Source organism: Caloenas nicobarica, chromosome 24 (assembly GCF_036013445.1).
Source record: "Caloenas nicobarica isolate bCalNic1 chromosome 24, bCalNic1.hap1, whole genome shotgun sequence".
In the NCBI taxonomy this organism is placed as follows: domain Eukaryota; kingdom Metazoa; phylum Chordata; class Aves; order Columbiformes; family Columbidae; genus Caloenas; species Caloenas nicobarica.
In genome coordinates, this window is record NC_088268.1 from 1,428,041 (window position 1) to 1,446,507 (window position 18,467).

At 49.1% G+C, this 18,467-nt stretch overlaps 1 protein-coding gene across 3 annotated transcripts in view; it reads right to left on the reverse strand.

The window, feature by feature from the left end:
* Positions 1-18,467, reverse strand: part of NSF (N-ethylmaleimide sensitive factor, vesicle fusing ATPase) — an 89,347-nt gene that overhangs the window by 61,507 nt on the left and 9,373 nt on the right. For all 3 annotated transcript variants that reach the window (XM_065650935.1, XM_065650936.1, XM_065650937.1), the window contains exons 2-3: positions 10,801-10,886; positions 1,048-1,147 (exon numbers count right to left, since the gene is read on the reverse strand). In XM_065650935.1, coding sequence (XP_065507007.1) covers positions 1,048-1,147; positions 10,801-10,886 — 186 coding nt within the window. The remainder of the gene's footprint in view (positions 1-1,047; positions 1,148-10,800; positions 10,887-18,467) is intronic.

Genomic DNA, 18,467 nt, shown 5'->3' on the forward strand with positions numbered 1-18,467 from the left:
TTCAGGAAATACTGGAAATTGAATCCCAGTGCCAGGAACACTGAAATAAAACATTCACCTCCCAGCAGCTCTAACACTTAATACCACAGTCGCTTTTCAGGGGTGAGCAACCCACCTCATTCCGTAGCAAAAGAGCTTTCCTGGCTCTACAATAACTACTGGAACCTACGAAAAACAACCCTAGACCATGAATGCATCTACGTGAACTCTGTGATACATATATCTTCTGCTGATCACTGCTTTTCATTTTTGGGCCTCACTTAACATCCTCTTTACCCACCGATCTGGACAAATCTGCATTTGAACAAGATGTGAGAAAAGAAAAAGGAGGTTTGGGGCCTATGCCCAGTCATCTGTTGAAGAAAAAAGATTTTGCTTTCGCAGCACAGAGACTCAATTTCTAGGCCACTTACTAGCAGGAAAATACAACAGCATTAAATCAGTGACCGTGGTTGTCGCAGTTTTACGTTTTGTGACCCACTGCCTAAGCCAGTTAAAGGCCACAAGGTTCATTTTTCTATTTAAAAGTTAATTGTATCAATTATTTATTCTAACCATCACTTAACAGGCGATAACTTGACTTAATTAAGAAAGAGGAGACAAGATAAATCTATTTTATGCATTACGTTGCACTTTCCATCTGGCAATACTAACAAGGAAACTCCTGCAGGTCTTTAAAAGATCAAAATAGCAAAGAAAACTCATTAAAGTCCAAGGAAATCGGGAACAATACAAATTCACAAAGAACAGCAGACACTGCTTAGGCTTTTCTTTCTGAAATAGTTTGTTTCTGGTGTTTTTTTAAAAGGTTGATTTACACCTTTTCTAGTATTTTTATCCCACCGTGCACCAAAAAAAGATCAAAGTAATAAAAGCTTCAGCTATAGTAAAAGTCTCCTTGAATTTTTGCTGTCAGAAATCAATTTGTAGGACACATTTATGCAGACATCTCCCTCCAGTCAGAATAGGTACCTTCAAGCCTGATCTCGGAAGAGATTTTTCTTATTCTATAGTGAAACAGTAAGTCAAACCATACATGAACAGTACCTGGGGCAAGCTGAAGGCGATGCTGCCAGGAACAACCGAGGGATGGGTTCTCAGCGTGAAAATGTACTTGTGGTTGGGAGAAGTCTTCACAACAACATGTCTAGAAGAGAGAACAAACAGTATTTTATTCCAATATTTAGCATTGCTCCCAGTGCTGTGACAATTCAAAGAAAAAAAACGTATCTGGTCCTACAAAAGCAAAAGCAAAGGTTTCAGAGCTGCACCGTGACGCAGGCGCACAGGAGTCTTTCCATCAGCGATATAACGTGATCTCAAAGCCCAACTGCAGGACACTGTATTAATAATTACCTTGTACTAATAATTGTCCTAATAACTCCCTTTACTTCAAGAATATGCAAACATGAGAGAACCAAACTATAACCACACAGGCCAAGGCTGCTGTGCCTAAAAATCAACTCTGGTTTCGTATCTCAAGCATCTGACACCAAAGCATCAATATTTTACCCCAGTATAAGCAGTAAACCCCAGCGGTAATTTCAACAGGAAACAGCTGCAAAGTCTTTACAAGGATCTTAGTGTGTAGTTTAGAAGTTTGATGGCAGAAAAAATGGGAAGAATTTCTGTATACAAAGTAAAACTCCATTGGCGCTGAGGCTGATCCTCCTCTCCAACAGTGACCAACAGCTCAGATGGCACCTGAAGGGCAGAACTGTCATAAAAACAGAGTAATGTTGCGTGTGCCTGCCTGTCACTCTCTAAGCTGAACCATCAGAAACAAAGAAACTCAAAAGCTGCTCATAGTTCTCCCCAGACTATGCCTAGCAGCTGTGACAACGTGAAAAGCGTTGGGAAGAATATTGGGAAGAACAACGTGAAAAACGTGGGAAGAATATAAGGCTGTTGTCAGAGGATGTAGGGAGGCAACTAGGAAAGCTAAGGCCTCCTTAGAGTTAAACCTGGCGAGAGGGGTCAAGGACAACAGGAAGAGGTTCTTCAAATACATGGCAGATAAAACTAACACCAGAGGCAATGTAGGCCCACTGATGAACGGGGTGGGTGCCCTGGTGACAGAAGATACAGAGAAGGCAGAATTACTGAATGCCTTCTTTGTCTCTGTCTACTCTGCCGGAGGCTGTCCTGAGGAGCCCCGTACCCCTGAGGCCCCAGAGGAAGGCAGGGCAATGGAGGAGTCTGCCTCAGTTGATGAGGACTGGGTTAGGGAGCAATTAAGCAATCTGGACATCCATAAATCCATGGGTCCAGATGGGATGCACCCGCGGGTGCTGAGGGAGCTGGCTGAAGTCATTGCTGGACCGCTCTCCATCATCTTTGCCAAGTCTTGGGAAACGGGAGAGGTGCCTGAGGACTGGAGGAAAGCAAATGTCACTCCGGTCTTCAAAAAGGGCAAGAAGGAGGACTCGGGCAACTATAGACCGGTCAGCCTCACCTCCATCCCTGGGAAAGTGATGGAACACCTTATCCTTGGTGCCATCTTAAGACATATCAAGGATAAGAGGGTCATCAGGGACAGTCAACATGGCTTCACCAAGGGGAAGTCGTGTTTGACCAACCTCATAGCCTTTTATGAAGACGTAACAAGGTGGATTGACGATGGCAGAGCAGTGGATGTGGTCTACCTTGACTTCAGCAAAGCATTTGACACCGTCTCCCACAGCATCCTCACAGCAAAACTGAGGAAGTGTGGACTGGATGATCGGGTAGTGAGGTGGACTGCAAACTGGCTGAAGGAGAGAAGCCAGAGAGTTGTGATCAATGGGGCGGAGTCTGGTTGGAGGCCTGTATCTAGTGGAGTGCCTCAAGGGTCAGTTCTGGGACCAATACTGTTCAATATATTCATCAATGACTTGGATGAGGGAATTGAGTGTACTATCAGCAAGTTTGCTGATGACACCAAGCTGGGAGGAGTGGCTGACACGCCAGAAGGCTGTGCTGCCATCCAGCGAGATCTGGACAGGCTAGAGAGTTGGGCGGGGAAAAATTTAATGAAATATAACAAGGGGAAATGTAGAGTCTTGCATCTGGGCAGGAACAACCCCAGGTTCCAGTACAGGTTGGGGAATGACCTATTAGAGAGCAGTGTAGGGGAAAGAGACCTGGGGGTCCTGGTGGACAGCAGGATGACCATGAGCCAGCACTGGGCCCTTGTGGCCAAGAAGGCCAATGGCATCCTGGGGTGTATTAGAAGGGGGGTGGTTAGTAGGTCCAGAGAGGTTCTCCTTCCCCTCTACTCTGCCCTGGTGAGACCTCATCTGGAATATTGTGTCCAGTTCTGGGCCTCTCAGTTCAAGAAGGACAGGGAACTGCTGGAGAGAGTCCAGCGCAGGGCCACAAAGATGATTAAGGGAGTGGAGCATCTCCCTTATGAGGAAAGGCTGAGGGAGCTGGGTCTCTTCAGCTTGGAGAAGAGGAGACTGAGGGGTGACCTCATTAATGTTTATAAATATATAAAGGGTGGGTGTCACGAGGATGGAGCCAGGCTCTTCTCGGTGACAACCAACAGTAAGACAAGGGGTAATGGGTTCAAGCTGGAACACAAGAGGTTCCACTTAAATGTGAGAAGAAACTTCTTCTCAGTGAGGGTGACAGAACACTGGAACAGGCTGCCCAGGGGGGTTGTGGATTCTCCTTCTCTGGAGACATTCAAAACCCGCCTGGACGCCTTCCTGTGTAACCTCACCTAAGTTTTCCTGCTCTGGCAGGGGGATTGGACTAGATGATCTTTTGAGGTCCCTTCCAATCCCTAACATTCTGTGATTCTGTGATTCTGTGAAAAGCAGATTTGCTTTTGGCATAAGAAAGCGAAACTAAAGGCAGGTGGGATTTGTGTGCGCTGGTGGCAGAGGCGACGGCGGAATCAGGTTCCACCTCATGTTCTTCTTCTCAACTGCGGACACTTTAACACCCCCTGGGTACAGGAGCCACCAGCTCACACGACCTGGGGTGTCCCCTCTGCCCCACGGCCAGAACCAAAGCGACAGATGAGCTGGGACACCAGCCAAGGCCCACGGTCCCAGGCACCCACCGTCCCCTCCCTGGCAGCGAATGCATTCATGGAATCACGGAGTGTCCTGAGCTGGAAGGACCCACAGGATCATGGAGTCCGACCCCTGTCCCTGCACAGGACACCCCACAGGTCACACTGTGGGTCTGAGGACGTTGTCCAGTCTCTTCTTGAACACTGTCAGGTTTGGGGCCGTGACACCTCCCTGGGGAGCCTGTTCCAGTGTCCAGCACCCTCTGGGTGAAGAACCTTTTCCTCATACCCAAATGACCCTCCCCTGGCACATCTTCCTGCCATTCCCTGGGTTCTGTCACTGTCACAGAGAGAAGAGCTCAGCCCTGCCTCTCCTGCTCCCCTGCTGAAGCTGCAGCCCCATGAGCTCTGCCCTCAGTCTCCTCTGCTCCAGCTGAACAAACCCAGGGACTCCGGCCGCTCCTCATCCGGCTTCCCCTCCAAACCCTTCACCAACTTTGTGGCCTCCTCTGGACACTCTCCTGTAGCTTTATCTCCTTATCCAGGACAAGAGGAAATGGCCTCATGTTGCACCAGGGGAGGTTTAGATTGGATATTAGGAAAAAATTCTTCCCGGAAAGGGCTGTCAGGGATTGGAACAGGCTGGCCAGGGCAGTGCTGGAGTCACCATCCCTGCAGGGGTTTAAAAGGCATTCAGACGAGGTTCTCAGGGACATGGTGTAGTGCTGGAGTTGGGTTATGGTTGGACTCGATGATCCTGAGGGTCTTGTCCAACCAAAGTGATTCTATGGTTCTATAAACCTGTGTCCCCAGCCCTGCACACAGTGAATGCTCCAGGTGAGGCCGCCCCAGCGCAGAGCAGAGTGGGACAATCCCCTCCCTGCCCGGCTGGCCCTGCTGTGCTGGATGCACCACGACACGGGGCCCTCTTGGCTCCAGGGACACTGGTGGCTCATGTTCAACTTGCCATGTTCATATGCTCCCTACATCTTCATTTGCATACGCACAGCGAATCCAGCACCACCCCAAAGCTGATCTGCTGCACATGTATACGTTGGCTACAACATGTAGACATTACAGCTTCAGCCACATGGCAGGAAAGAACATGTGGCCCCTTGAGAGTAGAGGAGATGTGTGTCCTGCACAGCCAAAGCCACCAGACATCACCAGCTTCAGCCCAAACACATTGGGACGCTTGTGAAACCTCTCCAGGCACTGCTGGTGCAGCAGGGAAAGAAAATTTTAAACATATCACACGGGATACACATCTCCTCCAGACCAAGGAAATGACTCTTCACTGGTTCTGGCCCTAAATCATAGAATCACAGAATCGTTTTGGTTGGAAATGACCTTTAAGAACATCAAGTTCAACCATCCCCCAGCCCTGGCACTGCCCCGTGTCCCTGAGAACCTCATCTTCGTCTGTCCAGCCCCTCCAGGGATGGTGACACTGCCCTGGGCAGCCTGTTCCAATGCCCTACAGCCCTTTCCAGGAAGAAATTGTTCCCAAGACCCAACCTCAACCTCCCCTGGTGCAACTTGAGGCCATTTCCTCCCATCCTATCAACTGCCTAAACCCCCAGCTCCAGTGACGTGCACCCTTTTCCATCTCCTCCCACTCCAGGCGTAAATCCAGAAACCTGTTATAGGTGGTGTGGCTCCCTATAAATCTCACAGAGGGAGAGCAAGACATTGACTGGTGCTTCATGGTGGTCAGGGCAGGTTTCTGAAGGCTCAGAGAAAGTTGGTGTCACTCTATCTTCAAGATGTCACTCCTGTCTTCAAGAAGGAGGATCCAAGGACCTACAGGCTGCTCAGCCTGACCTTAGTCCCTCAGAAAGTAATGGAGCAACTAATCCTGGAAGCCAAATATATTAATGAACAAGGAAGTGACCGGAGTAGACGCCAGGATTTACAAAGGAACATCAAGCCTGACCAACGTACCAGCTATCTGCGATGACACGGCGAGCTCCGAGGATGAAGGGAGAGCTGTGAATACTGGTTACCTCAACACCAGCGATGCTTTCTACCCTGCCTCACGCAGCCGTCCTGATAGACAAATTGATGAAATACAGAGTAGGTAAGTGGGCAGCGCGAGGGACTGAGAATGGCCTCAACCACCAGGCTTGTGATCAGCAGCACGAGGCCCAGCTCAGGCAGTTCACTCGGGTGTACCTACCCCAGGGGTTCATACTACCTGAGCTCTTCATTAATCACAGGATGGTTTGTGTTGAAGGGACCTTCCCAGCTGCCCCAGTGCCCCCGCTGCCATGAGCAGGGACATCTGCACCAGCTCAGGTTGCTCAGAGCCCCGTCCAGCCTGGCCTGGGATGTCTCCAGGGATGGTTCAGCCACCACCTCTCTGGCCAACCTGGGCCAGGCTCTCACCACCCTCCGGGCCAACAATTCCTTCCTCATGTCCAGCCTCAATCTCCCTCCTCTAGTTTCAAACCATCACCCCTTGTCCTATCGCAACAGGCCCTGCTCAAAGGTCTGTCCCCATCTTTCTTCTCGGCCCCTTTTAAGTCCGGAAATGCCGCACTAAGGTCTCCGCGGAGCTTCTCTTCTCCAGCTGAACAGCCCAACTCTCTCAGCCTGTCCTCCCAGCAGAGCTGGTCCAGCCTCGGATCATTTCTGGGGCTCCTCTGGCCCCTCTCCAGCAGCTCCATGTGTGTCCTGTGCTGAGGACCCAGAGCTGGCCCAGCACTGCAGGGGGGTCTCACCAGAGCGGGGCAGAGGGGTAGGATCCCCCCAAACCCGCTGCCCGCAGGGCTGGGGATGCAGCCCAGGGTACGGTTGGTTTTCTGGGTTGCCCGCACACGTTGCCGGGTCATGTCGGGGACGGCGGCACAGAGCGCACTGTCTGCAGATCACACACCTGCTCGTGGTGCTGCCATTCATAACGACTTGGACAGGGCGGAGATATGGGCGGACACAAATGCCAGCAAGTTCAACAAATGAAAACGCAAAGTCCTCCACCTGGGAAGGAATAATCCCGAGCACCAGTACAGGCTGGGAGCCAACTGGCTGGAACGTGGCTCTTCAGAAAAGACCTGAGAACAAGGAGTCGAACATGAACCAGCAACGTGCCCCTGCAGCAGAGATGGCAACAACACCGGCTGCGGGAGGAAAAGTGTCACCAGCAGGTCTGGGGAGATGATCCTTCCCCCGAACGTTCCTGCAGAGACTGTTTCACTTTAAACTGAGTAGCAGATAAACCAGAGCAGCTGCCCAGGAAGCCGGGACTGAAATCAAGAGGTTCCCAGCACTGAGTGTATCAGTCTGAGTAATTCCAATTAATATCAACACACAACCAAGTGGAAAGCAAGGTATTATGTTGCAGAGCATTAGACAAACATGCCTGGAGGCAAATTCAAGTCCCAGTTATGCTACTGGAATATGTCATCAGGAAATATGCAGGATAACAAATAACATCCTACTAGAAACAACTCATCAGACAGAAAAAGACCCAAGATCAAAGCTTCTGAAGACTGAGCCGGATCCTGGGCAGTGCACTACGTCTGGTTCAAAACACAAGAGCGACTTGAACGTGTACAGGTTCAGAACAACTCCACCGCTGCTGGGTTTCGCTTCAAAACAGCGAAATGCAAGAAAGTGAGGATATCTGGTAAAAATACTGCAGGGGGCAGGAATCCACGAAGATTTGATACAAATTAAAATTGCTCTATCAGTGCATACCACTCACCAAAAACATTTCCAGCAAATCAGAAAGATAACAGAGCCTGACAGCACGCAAACAGATGCCAGAAATTTAAAAAAATAAAATAAAAATAAAAATCATCTTTCTGAAATAAATCTCCAGCCAAGTAGGAAGATCAGGAAAGGTCAAATCCTGAGAGGTTCTTTGAGAAAAGTCTCCAAAAGGCACAGGAACAACCACGTTTCTTCTCAAAGACAGCAGGAGCAGGCAGTTTTCAACAACTATAAGCAGCCTAAGTATTAAGAATGTTCAAAATAAGGCAATAGCAGAAAAAGCTAAATGCATTTTCCTACATTGATGTTCACCAGGAAGGAGCTGGGAGAGCTCATGGAGACACAGGGAGGAAATCTCAGCCTCATTAACAGCTTCTGCTTATTAACGAACAAAAGGAACAATGAGTCACCAGGGCCAGATACCTCCCAAGAGCTCAAAGGGAAGGAACTGCTGCTCTAACGCGTGTAAAGCCTTGGCTGGAACAATGAGAACCAAAGCAGAGCTGATGCCAGTTCATAAGCAGGGCTCCAGACAGGGCCCAGGAAACCACTGGTAAATCCTCTGGCCAGGCTGAGCAAACCAACAGAAAAAATAATAGATAATTTAACCTGTGTGTCTGTTAGTTTTCATGTTTGTGAATCACTTAATCACAGAATCATTTTGGCTGGAAAACAATGAAAATACATTGAACCCAACCATTAACCCACCCCTGGCACTGCCCCATGTCCCTGAGAACCTCATCTCCGTCTGTCCAACCCCTCCAGGGATGGTGACTCCAGGATTCGCGGTTTTTCCTCCCCAGAGCCCAGCACAGGCCGGTCACTGCCCTGGGCCTGCTGGCCACACCAGTGCTGGCACCAGCCAGGATCCTGTGGCCTCTTGGCCCTCTGGGCACACGCTGGCTCATGTTCAGCCGCTGTCACCAACACCCCCAGGTCCTTTTCCAGCCGCTCTTCCCCAAACCTGCAGCATTCACAGGGTTGTTGTGCCTCAAGTGCATGCTTAGAAACCCATATAAATTATTCAGCAAGGCTCCTCACGGGCTTTTCTGGCTTGAGATAAGAGGGATGGTGTTCCCATGTGAAAGGCAGAATAAAAGGTCAGAATAATTTGTCAGTTCTCAACATTAAAAAAAAATTGCCATTGAGATAACCTGCGCTGGTTTCCTCCCAGAATTGTCCCCTTCCCCACCTGGGTGTTTCCAGCACTTGTTTCCCGCTCCAAAATACACTGGGAGTCCTGAAGACAGACGTCAGAGGAACCTAAGCCAGTGCAACTCATCAAACCAAGCTGGTACTATAATAACACACTGCATCATGCAGCACAAAACACTGACTCACACTTGCCCAACTTGCAGGATGCAGAAAATGAAGCACGAAAAAGATCTACAGTGACCTCCTGGGGGTAAACCATCCCTCTGATCCAAGGTCAAACTCCCAGCTCTACACCGCGCACACCAAACGCAAGCGTTAAAGCAAAGCCCTTCGTGTAACCGTTACCAAAACCCACTGTGTGCGGCCAGTCGCGGGGAGGACGGCACGAACCCAACCTGCTGACTGCAGATCACAGGAACGGTCCTGCTCGGCGGATCTGCAATGCAGCAGAATCGCTGCAGCCCGCAGCAGCAGCTGAGCGCCGGGTTTCTCTGTACCCTTCCACTTTTCCAAGCGATTTATAGCATCTGCTCGCAACCAAACATATGGTGCTTTCTTTACGAGCCCTGATTTCTAGAAACAAGCAGCTCTCTCGGGGAGAATCAGTCCCAGTTATGGGATGTTTCTTCCTCACGCTTCCATAAACGTGATGAAAGGGAAGCACCTGGTGCTGCAGGTCTGGAAGCCGGGTCCCCCCAGGACATCCATATTTGAGGAAATTAACATTTTTATAATGCATGAGGTACAATGCTCAGTTCAGGTATTTTTGCAAGTGAATCACTTGGAAAAAAAAAAAAAAAAAAAATCTACATCAGTGGAGGACACCAGGACACTACCCTGTGCAAGCAGATACTTTTTCCTGCTTCTGACTCCAAAAGTTGTGCTCCTGGAGGTTGGTTTAGGTGTTTTCACTTTGTTTTGGTATGTTATTAAAGCTCAGTCACTCACTAAGGGCCAGGACAGCTCTCCAGGGCAGCAGAAAATGAATGCAGTGTTAAACCACATCGTTCCCCCGCTCCCCGCAGCTCTGAGCCGCTTCCTTCTCCGTCCTCAGCAGGATCCACCCGGGCCAGATATTTCACGGTAAGGCCCCAACTGCATCATTTAGTATCTTTTTTAACATTTTTTCCCATTTTTCAAGCCCAAGCTCTTCCACCTTCTTCTGCACGCGATACTTTCTGCTGAAATTAATTACTTCTGTTCACAATCTACATATCGAAACCTTTAAAAGCCACCATGCAGTTTGCAGCAAAGCAAGGAAACCAATTATTTCAATTGGCTTCTTTTAATACAAAGTCCTTCTATGTGGGCTGAGCTGAAAAATTAATGTGTTTTCCACCTTTTTCACAAAAGTAAAACCCCAAGTCAGCTGCTATCAGTCACCACTGAACTGGAATTAAAGAATCCACATTGTTGTGCCCACACTCTGGTTTTCCTCCCCTTTTGTTCTTGTGCACGAAAAGCCCCAGAACAAGAGTTTCTGGTGACTCTGTTCACTCCAAGATGATGGGAAAGTGAGAAGATGCCCCCAGTAACACAATTAAATGATAAAAATCTACTTGAAATAGTCCAAATATTCTAAGTATGTAAAAGGAACAGGAGCAAAACCAAACCAAAAAAAAAAAAAAAAAATCAAAAAAGGTCTGAAGTCCTTCATTAAAATAGTGACTAAAATAGTAATTATAATTATTTAAGAAGATCTAGTTGCCAAGGAAGAAATGCTTCAGAGAAAAATTTACTGTTTTCTTAGTCTCTCCAGTCCTGAGAAAGAGGCACATTTAAAGTTTTGGTCTCGAAAGACGCAGAAGTTTTTTTAATAACCTGTGGTATTCAGCCTCCCAAACCCAAAATTGCATTCCACCTTCATGCAAATTTTGAAAACAATTCCTTTTTGGTTCAAAGTTGAAGGAGTGAGAGCGCACACTTACTGCCCAGAGGGAAAGTCCTTCTCATTCACCACGGCGCAGTTGGTCAGTGACAGCTCGTCTGTGGGACATCTCGCTGCTTGCATAGGCTGCGGAAGAGAAAAAGAAACTATCAAACACAAACCTATTTTTGCTTTATGAAGGCAGAGCCTCCAAACATTTGGAAATCCATAAAACACAAATAGGTCTCGCGAGCATTAACACACTCGGAGAGCACAGTCACTGCACTAACAAGCTCCTCTCCCTCTTCAGCGTTTTTGCAAATGCTTCTGTTTGATGCCGATGTTTGTACCCAAAGCTCTGCATTTTAGTCCTGTATACCTCCAGATTTCCAGCATATCTAGGAAAAATAGCTAAAAATTACCTAGAAAATTCCTGCAAGGCAAGTGTTAAGTTACTAATGAGGCTGAGGGGAGACCTTCTGATCTCTGACCTGCCTGAAAGGAGCTTGGAGCCAGGGGGGGTCGGGCTCTGCTCCCCAGGAACAAGCACCAGGACCAGAGGAAACGGCCTCAAGTTGCACCAGGGGAGGTTGAGGTTGGATCTGGGGAACAATTTCTTCCCCAAAGGGCTGTGGGGCATTGGAACAGACTGCCCAGGGCAGTGCTGGAGTCACCATCCCTGGAGGGGCTGGACAGACGGAGATGAGGTTCTCAGGACACGGGGTGAGGGAACGGTTGGACTCCATCATCTGGAGGGTCTTTTCCAACCAAAATCATTCTATGATCTATGAACCCCGGTGCTCATGTGCCATCCCCTCACTCTGCCACACGCCAGCAGGCAGCGAAGCGTTCGCTGGGAGACGCATCTTCCTGAGTAACAAAATACTGGAATATTTTGCAAGCTGGTGAGGCAAAGCAGCCCAGAGACAACCCAGTTCCACCACCACCCTGGGTAACCCTGCCCTGACCACAGAGAGGCTTTTCACCCCATCCCTCACAGCATCCTCACAGGCAAGCTCAGGATGAGTGCACCGCGAGATGGGTCATGAACTGGCTGGATGGCAGAGCTCAGAGCTTGTGATCAGCGGTGCAGAGTCTGGTTGGGGGCTTGTAGTCAGCGGGGATCCCCAGAGTCGGTACTGGGTCCAGTCCTGTTCAATCTGTTCATCAGTGACCTGGATGAAGAGACTGAGTGCACCCTCAGCAAGTTTGCTGATCATCCCAAACTGGGAGGACGGGCTGACAAACAAGAGGCTGCGCTGCCATCCAGAGAGACCTGGACACACGGGACTGGGCGGACAAGAACCTGATCAAGGTCAACAAGGACAAGCGCAGGGTCCTGCACCTGGGGAGGAACAACCCCCGGCACCAGCACAGGGTGGGGGGGACCTGCTGGAAAGCAGCTCTGCACAGAGGACCTGGGAGTTCTGGGGACAACAGGGTGACCATGAGTCACCGATGTGCCCGTGCGGCCAAGAGGCCAACGGGACCTGGGGTGTGTGAGGAAGAGTGTGGGCAGCAGGGCAGGGAGGTGAATCCTCCCCCTCTGCTCTGCCCTGGGGAGGCCACGTCTGCAGAACTGGGTCCAGTGCTGGGCTCCCCAGTGTAAGAAGGACAAGGAATTACTGGAGAGAGTCCAGGGAGGGACACAAAGATGCTGAGGGGTCTGGAGCATCTTTGTGATGAGGAGACACTGAGAGAGCTGGGGCTGCTGAGCTGGAGAAGAGAAGCTGAGAGGGATCTGATCAATGGGATCAATATCTCAGGGTGGGTGTCAGAGGATGGACCAGACTCTGTTCAGTGGTGCCCAACGCCAGGGTGAGGGGCAACGGGCACAGACTGAAACACAGGAGGCTCCATCGGAACATGAGGAGAAACTTCTTTCCTTTGCGGTGCCAGAGCCTGGCCCAGGCTGCCCAGAGCGGGTGTGGAGTCTCCTTCTCTGAGACATTCAAACCCGCCTGGCCCGACCTGTGTGACCTGCTCTGGTGACCCTGCGTGAGCAGCGCTGGGCTGGGGATCTGCAGAGGTCCTGCAACCCAACCAGCCTGGGATCTTGGGATTCTGTGTCCTGCTGGGCTGGCTTAGAGAGACTATGTGGGGAACAGAGTGTGGAATGAAGATGTCACTTCTCTTCTTCCTGATATTACTCAGAAAACTGAAATTTGAGCACATCCATTCTGGGTATAAATACGCCAAACACCACAGTCCAGGGCAGCGCTGGAAGTCACAGGAAGGTTTAATTCTCAGCCAGAGCTGCTCTCCAGCTCCACCGAATCTCTCTATAAAACTTCTCAAAAGAAGTATCATGATGCAAAGAATATTTTCTACTGTATAGAAAACATCACAAATGAATAACAAACAGAAGAAAATTAAGTTCAATAGTCATTTCCAGCCTATCACTATTAAAAAAATTAATGCAACAAATTTTGTGGGAGTGTCCTCCACCTTCCTTTTTTTTTTTGTCCCTAAAGTCAAAGGATCAATCCTATTTCAACAGTATCTGTTCAATTTTCTTTCCCCTCCACTATTATCATGAATCAGCAGCTAAAATCCCCAAATCCCCCCTCTGGGCCCAGGTTACCCCGTCCCGTTATGAAGCAGCATGTGGGGTATGGGGAGGAACCCCAGTCCCGTCCTACGCCCCGACCCCCTCTGATTCCGCAGAGTTATTCCACAAAAAGGGGTGAAAATTGGGTTCAGAATTCCCCTAGAAGTAGAGAAAAGGCTGGAAAAGTCAAGATTTCTCCATCACTAGCTATAGGCTGCAGAAATGTAATTTGGAAGAAAGCTCAACTTGACCTTCCAGGGTGTTATTTTTAGCATCAAAGCACAACTATTTTCTTTGTCAGATACACATTTGCTGGCGCTGCAACAGAAACTATTTGTCAGGGTCAACCTATGGCCCAAAGCAATTCGGGAAGGATTTTCTCCCAAAACACCCTCAGATCCCAGCAGCGAGAGCACGAACCGCGCTGATCCTACCGCGCATCGCAGTAATTTCCCACGAGTTACCGTCCTGCTCAACCTCTGCCTGACTCCCTGGCCACTTGAGACAAGAATCCGAGAAAATTCATCTTCTGACTGAAGCAAACATGCCCCGTAGCTCAAATCAACTCTTTATGTCAAAATCTAATTCTTCTAGAGTCCCTGCTATTTAGAAAAGGACTAATTCATTATTTTTACTCAATAATGCTCAGTTACCCATGATAGATGTGATATTTTCGGCCTTGAAACGGATTTATCCACCTGAATCTGAAGTGTAATAAGAGACTCAATTAGATATTCTTGTAACAAAAAAAAATATGACTTCTGAGATACACAACTTCACTGTCTTTGGGCACTTCACACACACACACAAAAAAAAAGGCATTCACCATTTTATAATTTCTCCTTCATTTGCAAGGGGACTGTTTTGTGAAGGGCATGCCCTGATAAAACGCATTAGGGAGGATATTCCTGGTGAAAACTGAACCCGGAGCCCCCAGATTAAACCTTTTTACAGCACTAGTCCTCAGCTGCATTTTTAATCCTTACTGACAAATCGCCTCCTACTCGTTCACAGCGAGCGCCTCGCACGTTCTGCTGCGTTATTCTTGTCCACATCTGGGAACATGCAAACTGTGCTCTAAGGAAATGCATAAACATAACAGAACGTATTTCAAATCCAGCACCACGTGCTCCTTTTGCACTCCACAATATGACAGATACGTGGCAAAATCTCCTCGGGTACCTGACACGTTAAATAACGTGGCAGCTTCTGCTTCTGTTTGGCCAAACCCCACTTCTCCCTCGGCGATAACCAACATTTCAGACGGTGTCTGTAATCTGTGCTGTGCTCCCAGCTCTCCAGGTGATGCTCACCTCAAGCTCCATTTTGCAGAACTTCACTACATTATCAACATACAGAAGTGTTTTTAACATAATATAGTTCGTGCATGAACCACAGAACGGTTGGGGTTGGAAGGGACCTCTGGAGATCAACCCCAATTAATCTGTGATTCTTGCACGAGCTTTATTGTGTTAAAACCACAAGAAGGACATTGCTCAGTGGAGTGGACACAGGTTTTCATGAGTGCCCAAGGGACATCTTAAGGAAATCTGATCATTTAAGAGATGGTGATTAAACTGGAAAGCACCCAGACCAGCAGAAGGAACGCCTTGTTCCAGTGAATGCAGGGGTGTCCTCTCCCCTCTCCTCACCCCAGTGCTCACATGGGCTCTCTGCTCTTTGCTCTCTGCCAGCACGAAACGGGAGAAAAAGTGCCGGGGTGGGTTAATGGTTGGACTCGATGATCTTGAGGGTCTCTTCCATCCAAAACGATCCTATGATTCTATACATCCCCAGTGCTGCAGCTCACAGGATCCTCCTCTTGTCTGTCCCAGCAGGACACCAGCATTGGCTGTTCCTGAATTAGTTTTTCTGGCATGAATGCAGCAGTTCAAAGCTGAGCCGTGCACCACCGGCACCTGGACAGCTGTCATACAGCAGTGGCAGCACTGCCAAGGACACTTTAAGCTCTTGCATTTTGGGTTCCGGCCTCCCAGGATACCAGCACAAGGACTCGTGGAACCTGCAGCCTCTTTTCTCTCCAACGTTCCTATTGCCGGCACTTGCACATCACACGTCACGGAACAGGGGAAGCAAAGGAGGTCAGGCTCTGCTCCCAAGGAACAATTTCTTCCCCAAAGGGCTGTGGGGCATTGGAACAGGCTGCCCAGGGCAGTGGTGGAGTCACCATCCCTGGAGGGGTTGGACAGACGGACATGAGGTTCTCGGGGACATGGGGCAGTGCCAGGGCTGGGGGAACGGTTGGACTCTATGATCTTGAGGGTCTTTTCCAACCAAAATGATTCTATGATTCTATCTTTAAGAACATTTCTAAGACATCTTCAAGTGTACTTACACAAGCTAATTTTAAGCTAACTAGGAGGTTACTGTTAGCAACTAGGCAAAGGCAACACAAAGCTCAGCTCCAGGAAACACCACTTGCAGCTCACAGCAAACACCACCTGCCTCAGTTACCCACTGTCCACACTGCTCTGGAGGTGACACATGCTCATCTCCACAGGTTGTGGTTATGCCCATGCCCACAATACAGTCAATATTAGGCTTAAAGTAGCAAAAAAGTCTTTCCTGCCTCCAGTTCACATTCTGGTTTATGCAAGGATGAGACTCCAAGGACAGCAAAGTCCTGGGCAGGTGACCCCACATCTGAGGCAGGACCTTGTTCCTACAGCACCATCAGGCACAGGCGCCCACCAGCCATCACCCATCACAGAATCCCAGAATGTCAGGGATTGGAAGGGACCTCGAAAGATCATCCGGTCCAATGCCCCCGCCGGAGCAGGAACACCCAGATGAGGTTACACAGGAAGGTGTCCAGGCGGGTTGCAATGTCTGCAGAGAAGGAGACTCCACAACCTCCCTGGGCAGCCTGGTCCAGGCTCCGGCACCCTCACCAGGAAGAAGTTTCTTCTCATATTTAAGTGGAACCTCCTGTGTTCCAGTTTGCACCCATTGCCCCTTGTCCTATCACTGGTTGTCACCCAGAAGAGCCTGGCTCCATCCTCCTGACACTCCCCCTTTCCATATTGATCCCCATGAATGAGCTCACCCCTCAGTCTCCTCTTCTCCAGCTCAGAGCCCCAGCTCCTCAGCCTTTCCTCACACGGGAGATGCTCCACTCCCTTCAGCATCTTCGTGGCTGCGCTGGACTCTCTCCAGCAGTTCCCTGTCCTTCTGGAGCTGAGGGGCCCACAACTGGACACAATATTCCAGATGTGGTCTCACCAGGGCAGAGCAGAGGGGCAGGAGAACCTCTCTGACCTACTGACCACCCCCTTCTCATCCCGCCAAGGTCCCATTGCCCTTCCCGGCCACAAGGGCCCAGTGCTGGCTCATGGTCACCCTGCTGTCCCCAGCACCCCCAGCTCCCTTTCCCCTACACTGCTCTCCAACAGCTCATTCCCCAACTTGTACTGGAACCTGGGGTTGTTCCTGCCCAGATACAAGACTCTGCACTTTCCCCTGTTCTATGTCATTAAATTTCTCCCTGCCCAACTCTCCAGCCTGTCCAGGTCTCTGGATGGCAGCACAGCCTTCCAGTGTCAGCCACTCCTCCCAGCTTGGTGCCATCAGCAAACTTGCTGATAGTCACTCTATTCCCTCATCCAAGTCATTGATGAATATATTGAATAATACTGGTCCCAGTACTGACCCTTGAGGGACTCCACTACGTACAGGCCTCCAACTGGACTCTGCCCCATTGACCACAACTCTCTGGCTTCTTTCCTTCAGCCAGTTCCCAGTCCACCTCACTACTCGATGGTCCAGGCCACACTTCCTCAGTTTAGCAGCAAAGATGCTGTGGGAGACTGTCTCGTGCTACTAAATCCACGTCTGTAGAGATCTACTCCAATATTCCTTCTGTTTGTCAAGAGATAAGTGAGAGCACACGATGCGCTGACAAATCCTGTGCTGCAAGACCAACGTGAAGACCTCAGCTTTGGATTTACCACAGAACAGTAACGTTGCCCCCACTCCTCTGCCACTAAGCTGATGTTAACCATGAAAACCCGGCACCGGGAGGCTCAGCAACACTGACATATTTTACAAGATAAAAGTCATCCCAAAAAACAAGCAGCTTCACAATAGAAACAATCACCATAACATCCGATCTTTCAGGGGTTTATTTTCTAAGTTGCATGTTCCTGCGCTAAAATATGACACTGAGTTGCCCTTGCACTTCAGGAGAGCTCAGCCCAGCACGCAACGCTGTTATTTGGATATTGTCATACACACATACAAACCCCACCTTCGCTCCTTTTAAATTTCAAGACAAGCATCTGAAGCCAAAGCAAAGCGCTGCTGGGGAAGAGAAGGAATAACAACATCTCTGGAACATTACACATAGTACACTATGCAAGATAGTTGCGTGGGCAAGCACGAAGTACAAAAATACGTTTAATATCTGTGAATTGTTAAAGCTGATGAGAGAGGAAGCTGAAGAACAACATGTTTCTATTAGGCAGACCCCCAGGAGGTGAGTCGGGGGTACAGAACAGAAGCGCAGTGCTACCTGTCAGCTCTTATGAACAGAGAGCTAAAATACTAAATGCTACAGCAGGGATGTTCTTCATCCAAAACTGCTCATTTAATTTCCTAATCCTACCCAAGAGATTATGGAACAGCTTCTAAAGCCAAGGCCAGTTTTGTTCTGTGCTGTTTCTACAGGGTTTGTATGAGACGAATTGTTAAAGTGTCATATGTTTAAAATTTTCTTTTCTGTAAAACATATAGATATACATGTACAGGCATAAGGACGTATTTATAACTTCTGTCATGCAGATGTTGGCAGACAAGTGTTAGGAAAACATGACAGCTCTGGGTACCAGAAATCCCAGTTTGCTCTGCAGAGCCCAGTGCCAGCTGCACAGGAGCGGGATCCCCAGGCCAAAACCACCCAAACTCTGCTGGAAGAGCCGCCAAGCACCACAGGACCACCAAGCCCAGAGCTGCATCACCTAAAGAGGGCAAAGAACCTGTGCAGGGGTTATTGTGGGGAAGAAAGTTCACTCCGTATTTACTAAGGCCCCAGCAGACGTGAGCGGGGCTGGTGGTAGCGTGCTTGACCCAACAGCGCTCGAGGGCAAACACTCGTTCACCGCTAAAAGTCTGCAAATAACATTAGTTTGACTACTGAAAGGAAGAATTACAATACTGAA